The 15,926-nt window shown below is 42.8% G+C and overlaps 1 protein-coding gene across 1 annotated transcript in view; it reads left to right on the forward strand.

Moving 5' to 3' along the window:
• Positions 1-792: 792 nt before the first annotated feature.
• The window catches only part of KPNA3 (karyopherin subunit alpha 3), a 55,501-nt gene continuing 40,367 nt past the window's right edge, over positions 793-15,926 (forward strand). The window contains exon 1 of the mRNA XM_067291861.1: positions 793-918. Within this exon, the coding sequence (XP_067147962.1) occupies positions 844-918 (75 nt within the window). The 5' untranslated portion in view covers positions 793-843. The remainder of the gene's footprint in view (positions 919-15,926) is intronic.

The raw sequence follows: 15,926 nt of genomic DNA on the forward strand, positions 1-15,926 counted from the left end.
CACAGGTGACGTCTGATATAACTGCAGTTGGAAGAGCGACCCAAAGGTGGGTTTGCAAACGAGGCACCGATCCACACGACGCACGGACCCCCCCGCTAAGGTTACAGGCCTTTCAGGAGACCTGGGGTGCAGCCCGAGCCCAGGCCCGCCCTGGCGTTAGGGCTTCATCCCACGGGCTGAGCGGGGCCCTCCCCCGCCGCAGGAAGGCGGAGAGGGAGCGTATTTGCACCGCCGCCATCCGGGCAGGCTCTCCCGGCGCTAGGAGCTCCAGCGCTCCCCAGAGTCTCCCGGTATGTGATACCGGGCTGAACTCCCCGGCCCCCAGGCCCGGGCCCAGGCCGCAGCAAAGGCCGCCGGCGGCCCCCGCCGCGGCGGCCGCTCCTCCCGCCCTGCAGCGTGCGCTCCCGCCTGCACCACGCACGCGCCCGCCCGCGACCGGCCCCCGCGGAGACTACAAGCCCCAGAATGCAACGCGCGGGCCCAGCCGCGCAGCGCCTGGTCCCTCCACGCGGCGGCGGAGCCGCATTGCATGCTGGGCAGCGCAGTCCCCCGCCGCGGGGCCGGCGAGGGCCGGCGCCGGTCGTTATGCAAAGCGGGCGGGGGGGAGGGCGGGGCCGGCGGAAGGGCCGCGCCACGATTGGCGGAGCCCGCCCGTCGCTCCCTCCGCGTCACGCGTGCAGTCACTCAGCAACGGCGCGCGGCCTAGCCTCGCCTCCCCCCCTCCCCCCTGCTCGTCACGGCGCGTCCCGCTTCCCCCGCCCCCCTCCCTGCCCTCCCCTCGCGCGAGCCGCCGCCGCCGCCGCCGGAGCCGCCTCGCAGGAGCTGGGAGCCGCCGCCGCCGCCATGGCCGAGAACGCCGCCGCCGGCCTGGAGAACCACCGCATCAAGAGCTTCAAGAACAAGGGCCGCGACGTGGAGGTAGGCGCGGGGCCGGCGGGCCAGGCGGCCCGGCCTCCGCCTCCTCCGCCTCGGGCGGGCGCGGGAGGAGGGGCCGGGCCTGGCCGCGCGGCGGGCCCGGCGGGAGGCGGCGGCGGCGGCGGGGAAGAGGCCCGCGGGGTTTTTCTCCTCCGTCATGCGGGCGCGGCCGGCGGGGGGCGGAGGAGCGGCGCGGGGGGAGGGTTGGCGCGGCCGGCCGGGCCGAGCGCGGCGGCGGCGTGCGGGGCCCGCGGCGGGAGGCGGCGGCGGAGCGGCCCGGCGCGGCCGCGCCCCCTCGGCCCGGCGCGCGGCGGGGAGGGCGGCGGGGCCCCGCGCCGCGGGCCGTGCTCGGGCAGCGCCGGCAGGCGGCGGGGTGCGCCGATCCGCCCCCCCCAGTGCCTCCGTGCTGGCTCCTGGCCGCCGCCGCCGCGCCCGGGGGGCTCGGCGCTGCACAATGGTGCCGGCCGCCTTTTGTGCCGCCCCCCACCCACCCACCCGGCCCGGCGGGACGCGGCCCTTCCGCCCGAGGCGGAGCTCGCGCGCCGGCAGGGGCTGCCCCGCCGCCGCCGCTGCGCATGGAGGCCGGTGCCGCGGCCGGGGGGGACCGCGGGGGCCGCCCCGCGCGGCCTGCTGCCCGGGCCGGTCCTGCTCCCTGCTCTGGCTTGAATCATTCTCCTCCCTTCTTTATTATTATTATTTTCTTTTATGCTGCTAGGAACATAAGTAATCATGTGCTGGGCGTCTCCGTCGAAATCGCGATAGAGTGCGGGGCTCTCGGGCTAACGGAGTGTTAGTTGCTCCCCCGGGTTTGAGAGAGCCCGGGTGGCTGAAAGGCAGCTCGCTTATTCCCCTGGAGACTTCTTAAGGTCTTGTGGATCTATATGCCGTTACTAGGGGCATCGTCGATTTTAAGTCACAATAGAGAAGGAAGGAAATCCCAAATCTTACCTTTAAGTTTCTGTAATGAGAAAGGAAGGGGGGAGGGGGTTGCTCTGAAACCAGACTAGGATCGAAGTCGGATTAGGATTCGCTAGAATGAGAACCTAAATACATGTAAAATTACTTTCTCTCCTCCTGCAAGTTCTCTTCCTTGCTTCTATTGATATACCGTGATGTTATCACTTAAATATATTTCTGCAATCAGTGTTGCTAGAATGTTAGTCCTTTGAAAGCATGTTTTGTGTTTAAGCATAATTCACACCTCTGCTGCCATTGTTTGGGTGGAGACAATTTCATGCAGGTCAGGCTTAGCAGCAGTGTCTTTAAGATGACATTCACAATGTAAACTAATCTTTATCTCAATTTCTGTTTAACTTGATGACAGTGATTCTTTCTCACAGAAAACCTTGTATGTAAGGAGTGTGATAATTTAAGCACTTTTAGCTAACAGTAGTAATTATTTGAAAGTTACTGAAAATTGACCAGCCGTCAGTTTAGGGAAGGGGAGGGAGAAGGCGTGGTGGGCTTCTTTTTTCCCTTCTCATCCAGCAAGACTTTTCGTGCTGCTCCTCATTCATTTTGTCCTTGTCTCATCTCCTTGTCTTGGTTGCTGGCTTTGTTGCTGCTTTCTCAGACGCTGGCCTGAATCCATCAGCGCGCTAAACAGGGAAAGGTTAGGTATGTTCATGCCTAGTGTGAACTGATCTGTCATCCATACTTGCTTATATTGTAGCATGCTCAAGACTAGGGGAATTAAATATCTGCCTGTATGGGAGGAATAGGGAAGCTGACTGCCTGAGCTTTTCTGGAATTAGTTATACCAGGCCAGCTCTCAGTAGAGCACTTGCTCCTGAAATGGAGTAATTATTTTGGAGTAGTGTATTTGCTGTTATGGAGAATATATCCTGTAGGGTTATCTTCCAGTAGCTAGGCTGATTGACTTCCTTTTGTAGTTTAGCCCTGAAACTGTTTGCCTAGCAAATAACCACATTAACGTTAATGGAACTAAAGCTTGCATCTATGCTTTGAAAAAGGGTTAAAACATAATAAGCATCGTTCTTTTGGGTGCACCAAGCAGATGAAATACAGAAGTATATAGAAGTTGTATATCATGCAGGTACACTGAAATCAAATTTATTTTCATGTAAAGCTTTGTAAAAGAATGTAAGTCTTACTGCCTTTCACATCTTTCAAAGTAATTTAGTTTTATTAAATGTCTGAATTTTTTGACTATACCTTCTTTTTATCTCTTTCCTGATTATGGTGCTTATGTTAGTGTTAGAAGTACCTTTCTGAGTAAACTTTATCTAAATTAGAAATCCAGACATAAAACAATGTAAGTTAAAGTTTACAGTGGAGAATGAAGGAGCACAGCAATATGATATAATCAGCATTACTTGTTGTGCTTCTCTTGGCATACTACACAGACTTGCCTCCTCTTTATTGGAGAATTTCTCAGTATCCAGTGGAAGATATCTGTTCTGCATAAAGCAGTTCTTTCCTAAGCTACAATACTATACATAATTCCCAGCTGTCAGCGATTAGATACCCTTGTTCTGGTACCTATGCCACAATATGGAGTTTTATATAAAAATCCTGCCTCCAGTTTTCTGTAGGTAACTTAAAAAAAAAAAAAAAACACAAAAAAACAGGAAGAGAAGTTCTATCATTGACATTGATCTGCATCTACAGATTCTGCCAATGAGTGAAAAAGTGGTTAGGGTGATAGAGTAATAAATGGTGATTTGGTATCTAGATTATTTGCTTTGGAAAATCTAAAATATTAAATACTGTACATCCTCAACCTCAGTTTGAAAACAGTGTTGTTTGAGTCACCTTCTGCCTGGGGACAGTTACTGCCTTTGAACTGATCAGGCTTGAATACATTTAAAAAAATACTTTAATAATCTTTCTTTGGCTTATAATAAGTACTGATGAGTTATTATTGATCCCCTCTGGGTACAGACTATTCTGGCAGACCAAAATACTTTCTCTTTTAATCTATAGTTAACTTGTATTTTATTACTGCGTTTGCTAGGCCATATGGATGTCTTTGATTTTTTTGTTAAACTACGTGACTATGCAACTCTAAGGGAGGCAAAAGATTAGTAAGTATTTTTGTGTTAAGACTTTGGTACCCCATGCAACTTCTTACTGTGCTCCCTTTTTAAGAGCAAAGAAAGTAATCCGTTGGGCAGAAGTCAAAGCTTATGACTGCTTGACCTACATGGGTTCACTCTACTTTTCCTAGTTTCAAGTCTGGGTGAGAGTTTCTTATCCTTTTTTTTTGACTTTGTGTGCTCACTCAAAGAGGTAGAGTTGTGTGTATAGAATTAGAATTTGGGATATTAATACTTGTAAAAAGTATTTATCCCCCAAAAAGAATAATAGCAAAATCAAATGCAGAATACAAGGCAATATTAACATTAGTCTTTGTTCTTGCTCTTATAAGTGAGAATCTTTTGTTTTTATAGGTACTGAAGTGTGATTAGCAGCAGTCAGAGCAGTGAACCTGTAGAGCTGAGTGATAAGGAGCTTAGAGTAGCATCTTCATCTGGATGAGCAAAAGTTGGAACAGTTTCTCCTCACAAACTTTTCAATTTTGTGTTATCCAGAGATACAAAAGGGCTTTTTTGAATTGTTCAGCATATAGAGAGAAAGCTTTCCCTTGTTGATCAGCAAGCATGTAGCCTTAAGTCTTGGTGAGTTTGTTCTAAATGTACAGCACTGATTTAATCCAATGCAATTGAGGTTTTACAGGACAAGATTAAACAGTTGCAGTCACTTAATTTATGATAGCCCTTTTAACTGATGGGTTTATTTGTTTATATTGATGTCTAAGCTAACCTAGCTTTTAGAAAACGTAATTTGAACCTTCTGACTTTTCTGTTTGTGGTTCCTCAGCTTCATTCTTTACTTAGTAACTTCCTTCTTAAACTCTTTTACTCCTCCAACTTCTTGGACTAGAACGTGTTATTTATTCTTTATTACAATAGCAGGCACCCATATGTTGGCTCACTGTTTTGGTCTTTAACATGATAGATCAAACAATTCAGCCTACTTGTTTTTATCAGGATCAGTCAGCATCCCTGGCTAAAATGGGGGGGGGGAAGTCTTACTAAACTGAGGTGTTATAATTTGTAGGGCTGTCTGTGACTTGCTATTATCTTTGTGTGGTGCAGTGAGACTATGTGATCATGTAATTAGCAAAATGCATATTGGAGGAAAAGAAAGGTTGCATGTGCAGTCATTAAAAAAACACAAGGAATTAGGCCATGTTGCCCAATTAACTTACTGTAAAAACTCTTTAATTGCTGGAATTAAATTTTCCTTTTGTATACTGGTAATGCCCCTAATCATGAATCAAAAGAATATGAATCTTTAGCCTCTTAAACTTCTGTCACTTGAGCTATAGGATTAACCTCTTGAAATTCGTTGAAGGCTGTTTGCCAGGAGGAGATGTAGCAACTGCTGTAAACTTTCACCTACCCATGCTCTATTTGATTTTAGACTTGTCTCCAGGGATGTCTTCTCCTCAGTTATAAGTTTTGGGGGCAATTGTATCACCTTTTGGTCTGTATGTTGAGTGCAGGGACTTCGAAGGATCTATTTCTGTTCTTTACCTTCAGCATCCCAACCCCATATGAGGTAGAACAGGAAAACAGGCTTAGTCCAGACCTACCTCAGTCAGCTCTGACAATTCCAATGAACTTGCTGTTGCTGTTCTGCTAGCAGTGTGGATCTAGCTCTTCAGAATATGTGAATTTATTCAGATATTATTGTCATGCTGCCATGAGTTTTTGCAAGCAGAGTAATATCATTCTGGGGAGGCCAAATCCGTACAGTCTGAGAATGTTATAGGTTGACTTAAAGCCGTGTTCTCATCAAATGTCAAGGCTTAGTGCAGTGGAGATACCATAGCTGTGCACAGTCTTAACAAATGAGCAATCATGCTGCTACCAGCTCATCTTGTGATACTGTTCTGCACTGACTAGTGTTTTCCTTACCTCTCTGTACTCCCCTCCAAGGCTAGATGAAACAAATAAGGCTTGCAGCAATCCCCAAAAGCCAGTTTCATTCAGGAGCTCACTTTTACAAACTGTGCAGCTTTCTGCCTTTCCCTTTCCTGGCAGAGGCACAAATACTGGCAAAAGAAGGGGGGTGGGGGGACAGGACTGTAGCAGCTGATTTAAGTTGGTTTAAACTACTATGGACTTGCTATGTTGATAGCACCACTGGCTCAGTGAATCTGAATAGTCAAAGTGAGAACACAGGTGTCAGGTAGCTTCCCGTTGGGAACTGGATTTGGTATACGATCTAATGCTCTCATGCAGAGTTCCTAAGCTCTGACTCTTGCAGTTTGTTTATTGCCCTATCAGGCCAGTATACTTCTGGGAGAGCACAGGTGCACATGTTTGTACCTTGGGAAGAACTGCTTGAGTAGGATTAAGAGGTAGATGTGGGAAATCTCTTCAGTTGTTACTATTACAGAATTCTCCAAGCTTCAGGTAGTCTACAAGTAAATAATGCAGTGCTATGAAATGTTTGCCACTTTTGGCAGAAAACGATCACCCAATAAAATCTGCTTATATATACTGTCTTATTTTTGTAGTGAAGCTCAAAATCATCTGAACGCTTTGCACTTAAACGTTTAAAAACACACATCTTAGGAAGTCATTGTTTATTTCAGAAATACCTGTGGGGAAAACAATTTGGAGATGAAACCTCATGATCAACACAAGCTTTATAAGCAGATTGGGATCTTTGCTTGCTGTACTGAGGCCCAATTATTGCCCAATTATTTGTTGTGGTGGTATACTGAGTCTTAGTTAATCTTTCTGTAATTACAGATTTTTTTTTCCTTTATTCTCATCTGTTTCTAACAACTATAGCGGTTGCTCTGGTATCTCTAAAACCTTTTCTATTAAAGGATTGATCTTTAACTTGTAAACTGTCTAAGTCTGGTCAAAACTGATAGCAGCAAAGCTGCCATACTAGTTTTAAGAGTTCTTAAACTATTTTTGCAGAAATTTTTTCAGGCTTTCATAATATTTATGCAGTTCCAGCACAACTCCAGGTGGGAATTTTCTTCTGCAACTGCATAATCTGAAAAGGCAAGAATTAGGAGAAGGTGCCACCTGCAAGTGAGTGATCAGATTTGTATTTACTGTGGAGTTGGAAGTGTGATGGGGTATTTAATCATAAGATTAAGTCCAGAAGAGGGAATGAGTTGGTCAAGCTGATGTGGCACATAATCAAGTAGTAAAGACTAATTGCCAAGTAAACTGACTTGAGATGAAAAAGAAATGTAAAACCTACATATTTCCCAGAATAGGGTTTATTAATTGTTTAAAATACCTAGCACTGCAAAACTCTGTTACTTGATATTCCTAGATACTTCAGTAATTGTAGAAGCTGTGGGCTTTGCATTGGATTTCATATTGGTAAAGTTATTCAAACAGCTACTTCTTCCCAAAAAGTAAGTCTTGCATCAAAACTAGCTGTGCCTTGAAGTGAGCCAGTTCTGAAGCAGTTCATGTTTCTGAGAATGCTTTATTTTTTTCCTCACTTAGCTTCATGAGTCAGCCCATCATGTCTGGATAGGACCATTGCTGGCTCAGAGAAGAGGTCAGGGTGAATGGGAGAAGATATGCCTTGTGTAGTGATATTTAACTGTTGGATTGTTATCCCTTCACAGCCAAACTGGCACCATTAATTTGATGGGGGAAGTTTCATATAATTTCTTCTGGGTCAGCTGAGACTCATGTTTCCTTTCTCAGGTTAAACAAATGTTAGTCACTTTTAAACTTGATTTTTTTTTGTGTGTGTGTGTGTGTGTGTGTGATTAATAAAATATAACAAGAACAAAATAGGAATATATGCTTCACAGATGGCTGCAGAACTGGAGACAAACTAAATGTCTTTCTGATTCAACCACTTATTACTGAATTACTCATTTCTCTCATATTCCATAAATTCTGTTACCAGCTGAGGTTCTCTTCTGTGGCTTTTTTTTGGGGGGGGGGGGCAGGGGGGAAGGGTGCGTGTTTAAACCTTGGTTATTGTCAGGTTACATAACAAATGGACTCTGGAGGTAATGATGGAATAGATGATATGCAAAATCTGCTTGGAGAAATGGCTTCTTTATGATTTGACTCCTGCTAGCATCAGTGGAGATGCATTTAATGAGTGCTCAAGCCCCACTGCAAACTTACTAGTACAGAGGCATACTTAAAGCCGTCTTGCATGACGGTAAGGGAGAATGTGGTGAGACAGGGGATTAGTGTGCCTTGTGGAATGGTTTTCAGACATACAGTAAAGAATTCCTGGCCAGGTGCAGTGCGATATTTCAGGTGTGTAATTCCCAGAATATCCTAGTCATTGGCATTTCTTAGTCAAGTACAATCTCTGAGTCAAAACTTGATCAAATTATGCCAAGAGACATTGTAGCTCTCTCCCAGGTGAGCTAAGATCACTCTAAGCAGCAAATAAGTTTTGTGTGCAGCTTATTAGCATCAGGGTCTTTTGTTCCTTTTCACGCACACAAACAAATGATAGATGCAAAGTCAATGTTAATGATTTTTCTGTACAAAAGTCTGACTTGCATTCGGGTATGGAGGTTTTTCCACATCAAGATGGTACTGTGTCATGAAGAGAGTCCTGCTGGGATTCAGCAGGCTCCTGTGGAGGACCTGTATTCTTAAGGTATGCAAAAGTGTAGACTGGTAATGGATTTGTAATGTGGAACACACAGCAGCGAAGAACAGCCTTCCAGATGAGATGATGTGTTTAAAGAGCTCTGACACAGGCAAAAATATGGGAGCTTTTTTGAACCTCAAGAGCTGTTAATGATTGTTCAGAATCTGGCAATGCCGTCTTCCTGTTCCCCTTGCCGACTGGGGGGGCATGGCTTGCTGGACCTCTGCGTTCACTTGATTTTCCCACAACATAGCCTAAATGTAACCAAAACATGTTTCAGGGGGCCCTATAACTGTGAGGTTCAGAGAAGTTTTTATATAGGTTCTTGTCCATCAAACCCAGACCCTGCCACTATGCTTTTTGTGGATGAACACCTAAATTGAGATTTGGAGATACTGATACCCAGAAGCTTTGTGGCAGATCTGGGCTCGTGTGTCTACCTCCCTTTTCAGTGTCATGCATTCTAGATGTCAGGTTAAAATGCTTAAGTTCAGAAAGGCTGCTTGACATGGTTCTTAAAAGATCATGGAAGGTTGCTTGAGTGTATTTTCTAATTCCTAGTGCTCCAGCTTCTTCCTGGTTTGTCAGCTGGGTTCACTGTTTTCTCCTGCATCATCAGTGGAATGATCTCTTCACAGATTTCATTAAGCAGCTAGCACATTTAGTCTTTTTTACCTGTTGATTAGACATTTCAAAAAATGGGGGGAAAAAAATTCATTTGGGCCATGTAATAATATACCAAAAAAAAGTTTACCATGGTTGAATATAGACTAGCTCTCCAAAACCTTGCTTTGTGGGTTTTTTGTGACACCTTGTGAATGTATGCAAGTTGCAATTATTTTTTCCCATTTTATAGATGGGAATAACAAGACTTTTCTCACTTTACAGGGAGGATGATTATAAATACCTTGTATGAGGTACTTTGAAATTACAGCTGAAGACTGCTTAAGTTCAAACATAGATTGTGTAAGCAAATATCTGGCTAGTATTTAGCCTACTAGGTTTTCTTTCTGTAAGATGGATGAAATCTACATTGTTGTCACTAGCTTGAGTCAATGAGGTTGGCATATTTGGGGGAGTGGAAAAGGAACTTGCAAATTCACTGAATGGATTACAGAAATCCAGTGAGTCCCAACAACGTGTCTGTCACCTTCCAGCTTAAAGGGTGTGTTGTTTTTCTGTTTTTTGGGGGGCAGGAGGACTGTTTTTGTTTTTTAACTGGCTATAAATATTTGTCAGGCTTACGAATGTCTTGTCTGGACACTTGCCACTGAAGTCTGTTAGGCCTTTCTGACTTGAAACTTCACTTTGTAATTAGATTATTGAATGTGGTTATCTACAGTTTTGTAAAAGCTTTCACATTTGAAGATAATTTAAGTTTATGCTGATTTTAAAGTCAAAATTTTAGTCTGGTGGTAGTTACTATTGAAGAGGCATTTTAATTTTGCTGTGCTTTTTCTGTTTTGTGTTTAGTACACAAATCAAAATAGTATTTTGGTTGTAAGGTAAGGCATTAAAACTGGTGCATTTGGTTTTTGGTAACATCATTCAAGAAAGAACTGAACCTTCACCTCTGAACCGGATTCTTCTATAAACTCTAGAAGGGGGGAGAGATTCCTGCTTTTTGGTAATGGCAGTCAACTGTTCTGCTTGAACAGACAGGCCTACTTTCCCTTCTTGTTAAGGGAATGGGAGGGACGCTTGCTTCGGTGTCTTAGGAGAGAACAGAGGTGGTGTCATGTCTTGGGAGAAATCAAGGAATCTTATAGATACTCTTCTTGTTCTCCTTCAAGGACAGCCAGGTTAAACTTGAGGTTCTAGGGAATTGTAAAGCATCTGGTATGCTGTTCTTGCTACATGGGGAAAATAACAGATATCTCTCTAGTGCTGACACATCTGAATAGAAACTTATTTATTGGCAAAAGCAGATTCTTTTTACTTAAAATGGTACCAATGTTTCAAATCCTTATATGTTTAAAAAGCCTTAATCTTCTAATTTAAAAAAAACTATTTACCAGTGATTCCTATTCACGCTTCTCTTGGTTACCCATTGTTCTTGGTGCCTAATTGGTGTATCACAGTATTTAGAAGAGACAGAGCTAGCAACATCATAAAACCAAGGAAAGAAGGGGCAGCTCATCAGAACTAAACTTTATTTGGTGTGCCCTTCTGTTTCCAAAAATACAGGAAAAGAAGAAAAACTTGCTACAAGTATCTTGAAGGTCAGCAGTGTCTTTTGAGCAGTAGTATGAATGACAGCTCCACAGTTAAGTTCTTCAAGGTGAGCCATTTGCAGATTCTCACTTGTCAAAGTGGAGGTAGCAGCGGCTCCCTTGCTGCAGTTCTTCGGGGCACTACTTGGACAGATTCCTAGTCATGTTAGGACCGTAAGACAGAGCTTGTGCTCTGAATTACTTAGTGATCCTTGTGCCCTGCCTGTTGGTCTGAGCAAACATTCACGGCGCAGTGATGAGTTAGTTTGGGGTACTAGAGGATTACCTGGAAATTTCAGTTTGAAATTAGGTGGAGCCCACGTCACTGCGTTGCAGTCTGTGGTCTGATGTCAGTAAAGGTGTGAGTAACAGTGTTAAGATCTACTTTTGAATGGAAACACTGTAAAACTTTTCACTTGGTATAATGTCCTTGATTCACACAGCAGCAATAACTGAAAATCTAGTAGATTCAGTCTTTCTTCCTTCCCTCTGTGGAGTTTTGATGTTGAACAGCTAATTCCAGCTCTTCTTTTATTCTATATTAAAACAGCAGATAATGTTGATTGTATTTTGGATTGCTTTGTGTCCTATTTGTGTTGAATACAGCCAACTAAATTGCCTTAGGTCCAGTTTCCTGAGGGGTGGTCAATATATCTGTACTTGTAAACTGGGGAATTAGTATATGAAAATTAAAACATGAGTGTTCACATCTCACTGCTTTGCCAGTAGCTCGGTACGCAAGTTGAACAAATGCAGAGAGGGTGTCAGAACCTTGTAGAATATGCTTACAGAAGAGCCTGTAAGAAGTGAGCCTAGCATTTGTTTTTCTGCCAAGATCCTTGAAGCAGTAGAAACAGATACTGTGGCTGGGCAGCTCTGTCTGCTTCCATACACTTCTGGGTGAGTCAACACCACGAACAGCAATAACTGGAGGCTTGTGGCTTTCCATATTGCCATGCATGTGTGACTTAGGTGAGTCATTATCCATCACTAAGTAAAAGAGGCAGTGGGTATCTGATATATCCAGTTTGCTGAGATTAACCAAGTTCAGGTACTTGAATTATCTTGCCACAGACTAGCTAAGAAAAAACAACTGGTATTCATCTTGGAGGCCCCAAACTGGGGACCTTAAAAAAAAAAAAAAAAAAAAAGGCGGGGGGGGAGGGAATGACATGGTAACCCTAACTGAAAAAAAAATAGTTCTCCCTGAGAGGCCTTTATTAACCTTTATTAAGAGCATGAGTCCCAAATAGATTATGGCATAAAATATGATAGCATAAACACTGCACTCTGTTCCTAATGCATCTAGTACTGCATTAAAGTTTACTAGCCAAAGAGAAATCTTATACTTTTAAGATTCTGCAGTGCACAGAGAATCTGAACCCAGTTCTAATATTTTCTGCAAAATAATAGAATGCTTCCATAGAAAAGGAACAAATACCTTTCAGGTCAAGCGGTTTCTTTAGTAATCGAAAGGAATAAAACTCTTCCGGAGTCTCGGATCGGGGTATAGTCACAATGTCAGTGTATTTGTTTGCTTTAGTAGATCTGTTGCTTGTATTGTAGACTTCATGCCCCCTCCCTGCATTTCTAACTGCCTGAGGCTCCATAATTTGACATGAAGCTATGCTAACAAAGCCAGCGATGAAGCTGTTCTAACTTTGTAGTCTGTGAGACTGGAAAACAATCATTGTTTTTTCTGGAAGGACAGTTTGGAAGTATGACAGGAGTACTTGGTAAATTTCAAAATTGGGTAAGGGGAAGACAAGTCTGACTGCAGTATTAAAAAAGACTGCTTAATAATTCATGATGCTCGTACCCAAAGGAGCAAATCTGGCAGGAAGGGTTAATTTTGACAAGCCATTTGGTTTAGTTTGGTATGGCTGTCAAATCTCTGGGCATGCCCAAAAGAAACAGAGGGGACCAGAGTGCACAGCATCACTGGATTTAGTTCTTCCAGCTGTGTTTAAGTGATTGCACTGAGACCATTGTGTTGCTGTTCTAGAATTTATATTAAATATGTTGATTTGTATACAATTCTTGGAGTAAGCTGTATGCAATTTGAAAAGGCAGACAGGTGGAACATCACCTTCTTTCAGTGTCCCTTTGTCTCGTACTTTGTTTTTTTGGCTGAAGCCAGCTGTACCAGAACAAGTAAAACAGTATCATTTGCCTAAGCCTCAACTTTGCACATACTAACAAATTATATGCCTATGCAAATAAGGGATGTTTAACTTTTAATGCTAACCAAAGATAGGCAGCTGCCAACCTTCATCTCAGCTATTGTATACAAACAAGCACTTGCATTTTTTCTTTTTCTTTTTTAATTGTCTTTTGCTAAAACCAGCTCAGCTCCTGAGGCTTCTGCGTTTTCATGTGCATTGCAGTATTTCATGCTTGCTAAAACATGTCAGAAAAAGGATAAGGAAAAAGGCTAGTAAAAAGATATCAAGGAAGAAATGTTTACTTCACCAATGCAGGCACCTTCTTCTCTCACTGTATTACATCTCACACCTATTGTGAAGTATTTTAAATTGTCTTCTAGGATATGCATAAACGCAAGGGAGAGGTATTAGTTAAATCCAATTGTGCTATTGGAACTGGGCCATTTTTTTTCTTCCGGTTTGGCAGGTGGAAGCAGATGGAAACTGACTTTCAAATGCAAAGCTCTTCTGATGCCCTGTATGTTCAATCAAGCCCCTTTACTATCCCAACTATGTATTCAGAGTAGCTCTTTCCTGTGAGCCTGTATCTTTTGGTGTTCTGAGACTGGTTCCTGTAATGTTGAGAGGGAAAAGCAGAGTTGGATTGAAATATGGAATTAAAATGACCAGTTATCTTTTAATGAAGTTTTTGGACCCTGAGAAATTAGAGTCAATGAATTTCTTCTAGCTTTTCCACATAGGAGTTAAACTTTTAAAAGCAACTAAACCCACATCTCACTTAAGTTCTTGAAAACCTGTTCTGTATCTACAGAATAGCTAAAACTGACATTGGTGTGTGATGCTGTTGTCAAGATGAGCCTGGACATCCCACTCCTGTGGCCTGGCAGGAGGCTGGTGCATGCTGATCAGCCTGCAGGCAAGTAGGGCTATGGCTGAGAGTTCAGTCACGTGTAGGTAGTCGGCGTGTTGCTTGTGGGGCAGCTGGCAGGCCAGCCAAACTGGCAGCAGGGGTATGCTGACTTACATCAAAACATCTGCTTCCTGCCCTTCCATCTCTGGTGTCTTTTGGCCTTGCTGCTCTTACAATGGAAATGGCATAATTGCATTGATCTAAAGAAGATGTTCCTCTGGTATCCTGTTTAATGAGGTGGCTAGTCTGGGTGAGCACCACGCTGAGCTGCAGATCTCGTTGTTGCAGTGGAAATATCACTAGGTAGAACTGTGGTCATTATACAGTGGTGTGAGGCTTTAATCTTCACTTTGACACAATTGGTATAACTGAAAATAGTTAAAATTCATGCTGTTTGCTGATGCACTATTTTATCTACAGAGTGTGCATTATTAAACACCTTGTACACAAAACTCCATTTTTAATTTCATTTAAAAAAAAATCTTTATTCAGAATAACAAAGGGAATGTAATGTATTTAACTTCTCACTAGTTGTATCTGTCACACATTTAGATAGCTCAGTTTTTTTAAATTTGTAATGTAACTTGGGAAGAAGCAATCTTAACAAGTGTCCAGAATTTCTAGTCTCTGAAAGTGACATACTTAAGGGACTTTAAAATGCATATAATCAATTAAAATGGATTTTAAAATATGAAGTAGAACTTTAAAATTAACAGAACCAAACCCTAAACTAGTTTAGATCTTTCAGTTGTGGATGAGAACTAACTTGCATAACTACTTATGACTGCTAGCCTGAATTTTTCTTCTTACAGTCTTGTGTAACTTCGTAGGGATGCAAAAAACCAGTTTTTACAGGAAAAGTGCACTACATTATGTATTTAGCTACAGAGGGTTTTGGAAGATGTATTTACTTGTTCTGGTGTCTATTAGAATGACATATCTGATTTTTTTTTTTTGATTCTTTAAAAAATATATAGATAGATATTTATTTTTAAGTTTACACAAGCTAAATGAGTTGCCGTGTCAGGTAGTTCAATGTATTATGCAGTTAAACATTTATGAAGTTAAAGGCTCAAGAAGCCAGAGAGTCTTGCTGGGCTTAATTCTCCACTTAAAGACTCAATCTAAATGCTATCAAAACTTCTGAAGTTATCTTGTACGGCACGAAGGTAAGGATGAGCCATCTTAAGCTGTTAAGTGGTAGTGTTACAGAGGGGATGCTTGCCCTTTAGCAAAGAGCGAGCATCTTGTGCACCTCTGTCCAGGGTTTCACAAATGATACTTGAGTACTGTGTGGTTGAGCCAGAGGGTCCCAAATTTTTGGTCACTTTAAAACACTTTAAATTTGCTGGTGGTAAGGGTTTCTGTTATACTGACAATACAGAAATCTGCAGGATTTTCTTTAGCTGCTGTTTCTTGATACAAAGTATTTTATATACAGTTATGCCTTTTGTCATAAACCAACTACCAACTGAAAAATTTGGGAGAAGTTTCCCTTCTCAACAGGCAGTTCCAAATTTGAGCTGTGAGCTTCCTGTCCATTTCCTGTTGGAGGCGAGATACCAGAGCTCAAACACTGATCTGATGAGGGTAGCTGTATTCTGTGTAGCTTCTGTCTGTTAAGTGTAACAAAGGCAGGTTTACAGGGATTGTAGCAGTCTTTGAAGCCTTCTGTTGGGCATTGACTTGAAGAAGCTTGCTTTATCTTTAAGATCTAATGTCATTTTATATATATCTGTCTTTTATCACCACAGCATTTTTGTTTTCTAAGTATTAGCCTGAAATAGGGTTCCAACATTTGTAAGGTTTGACTCTCCAGCTGTTCCTGACATCACAAGGATGGAGCAGCCTAACGTTTTTCAACAAAATAAACAAACAAACCCCCCAACTCTGGAGTATTTGAATTCAATTAATGAGTTGCACTTACAGCCATTAGCACAACAGCCCTAATGCACACAGTGATTTTTTTTTTATTGATGTGTAAAATTAATTTCAGTTTTGGTACTTTGATGGAACGAGAGGTTATTTTCCTTTTAAGTGGAGGATGTTAGGGAGAGATCTGTGACATGCAGTGCTTGGCATCTG

The sequence above is a fragment of the Apteryx mantelli genome, chromosome 1 (assembly GCF_036417845.1).
Source record: "Apteryx mantelli isolate bAptMan1 chromosome 1, bAptMan1.hap1, whole genome shotgun sequence".
Taxonomy (NCBI): domain Eukaryota; kingdom Metazoa; phylum Chordata; class Aves; order Apterygiformes; family Apterygidae; genus Apteryx; species Apteryx mantelli.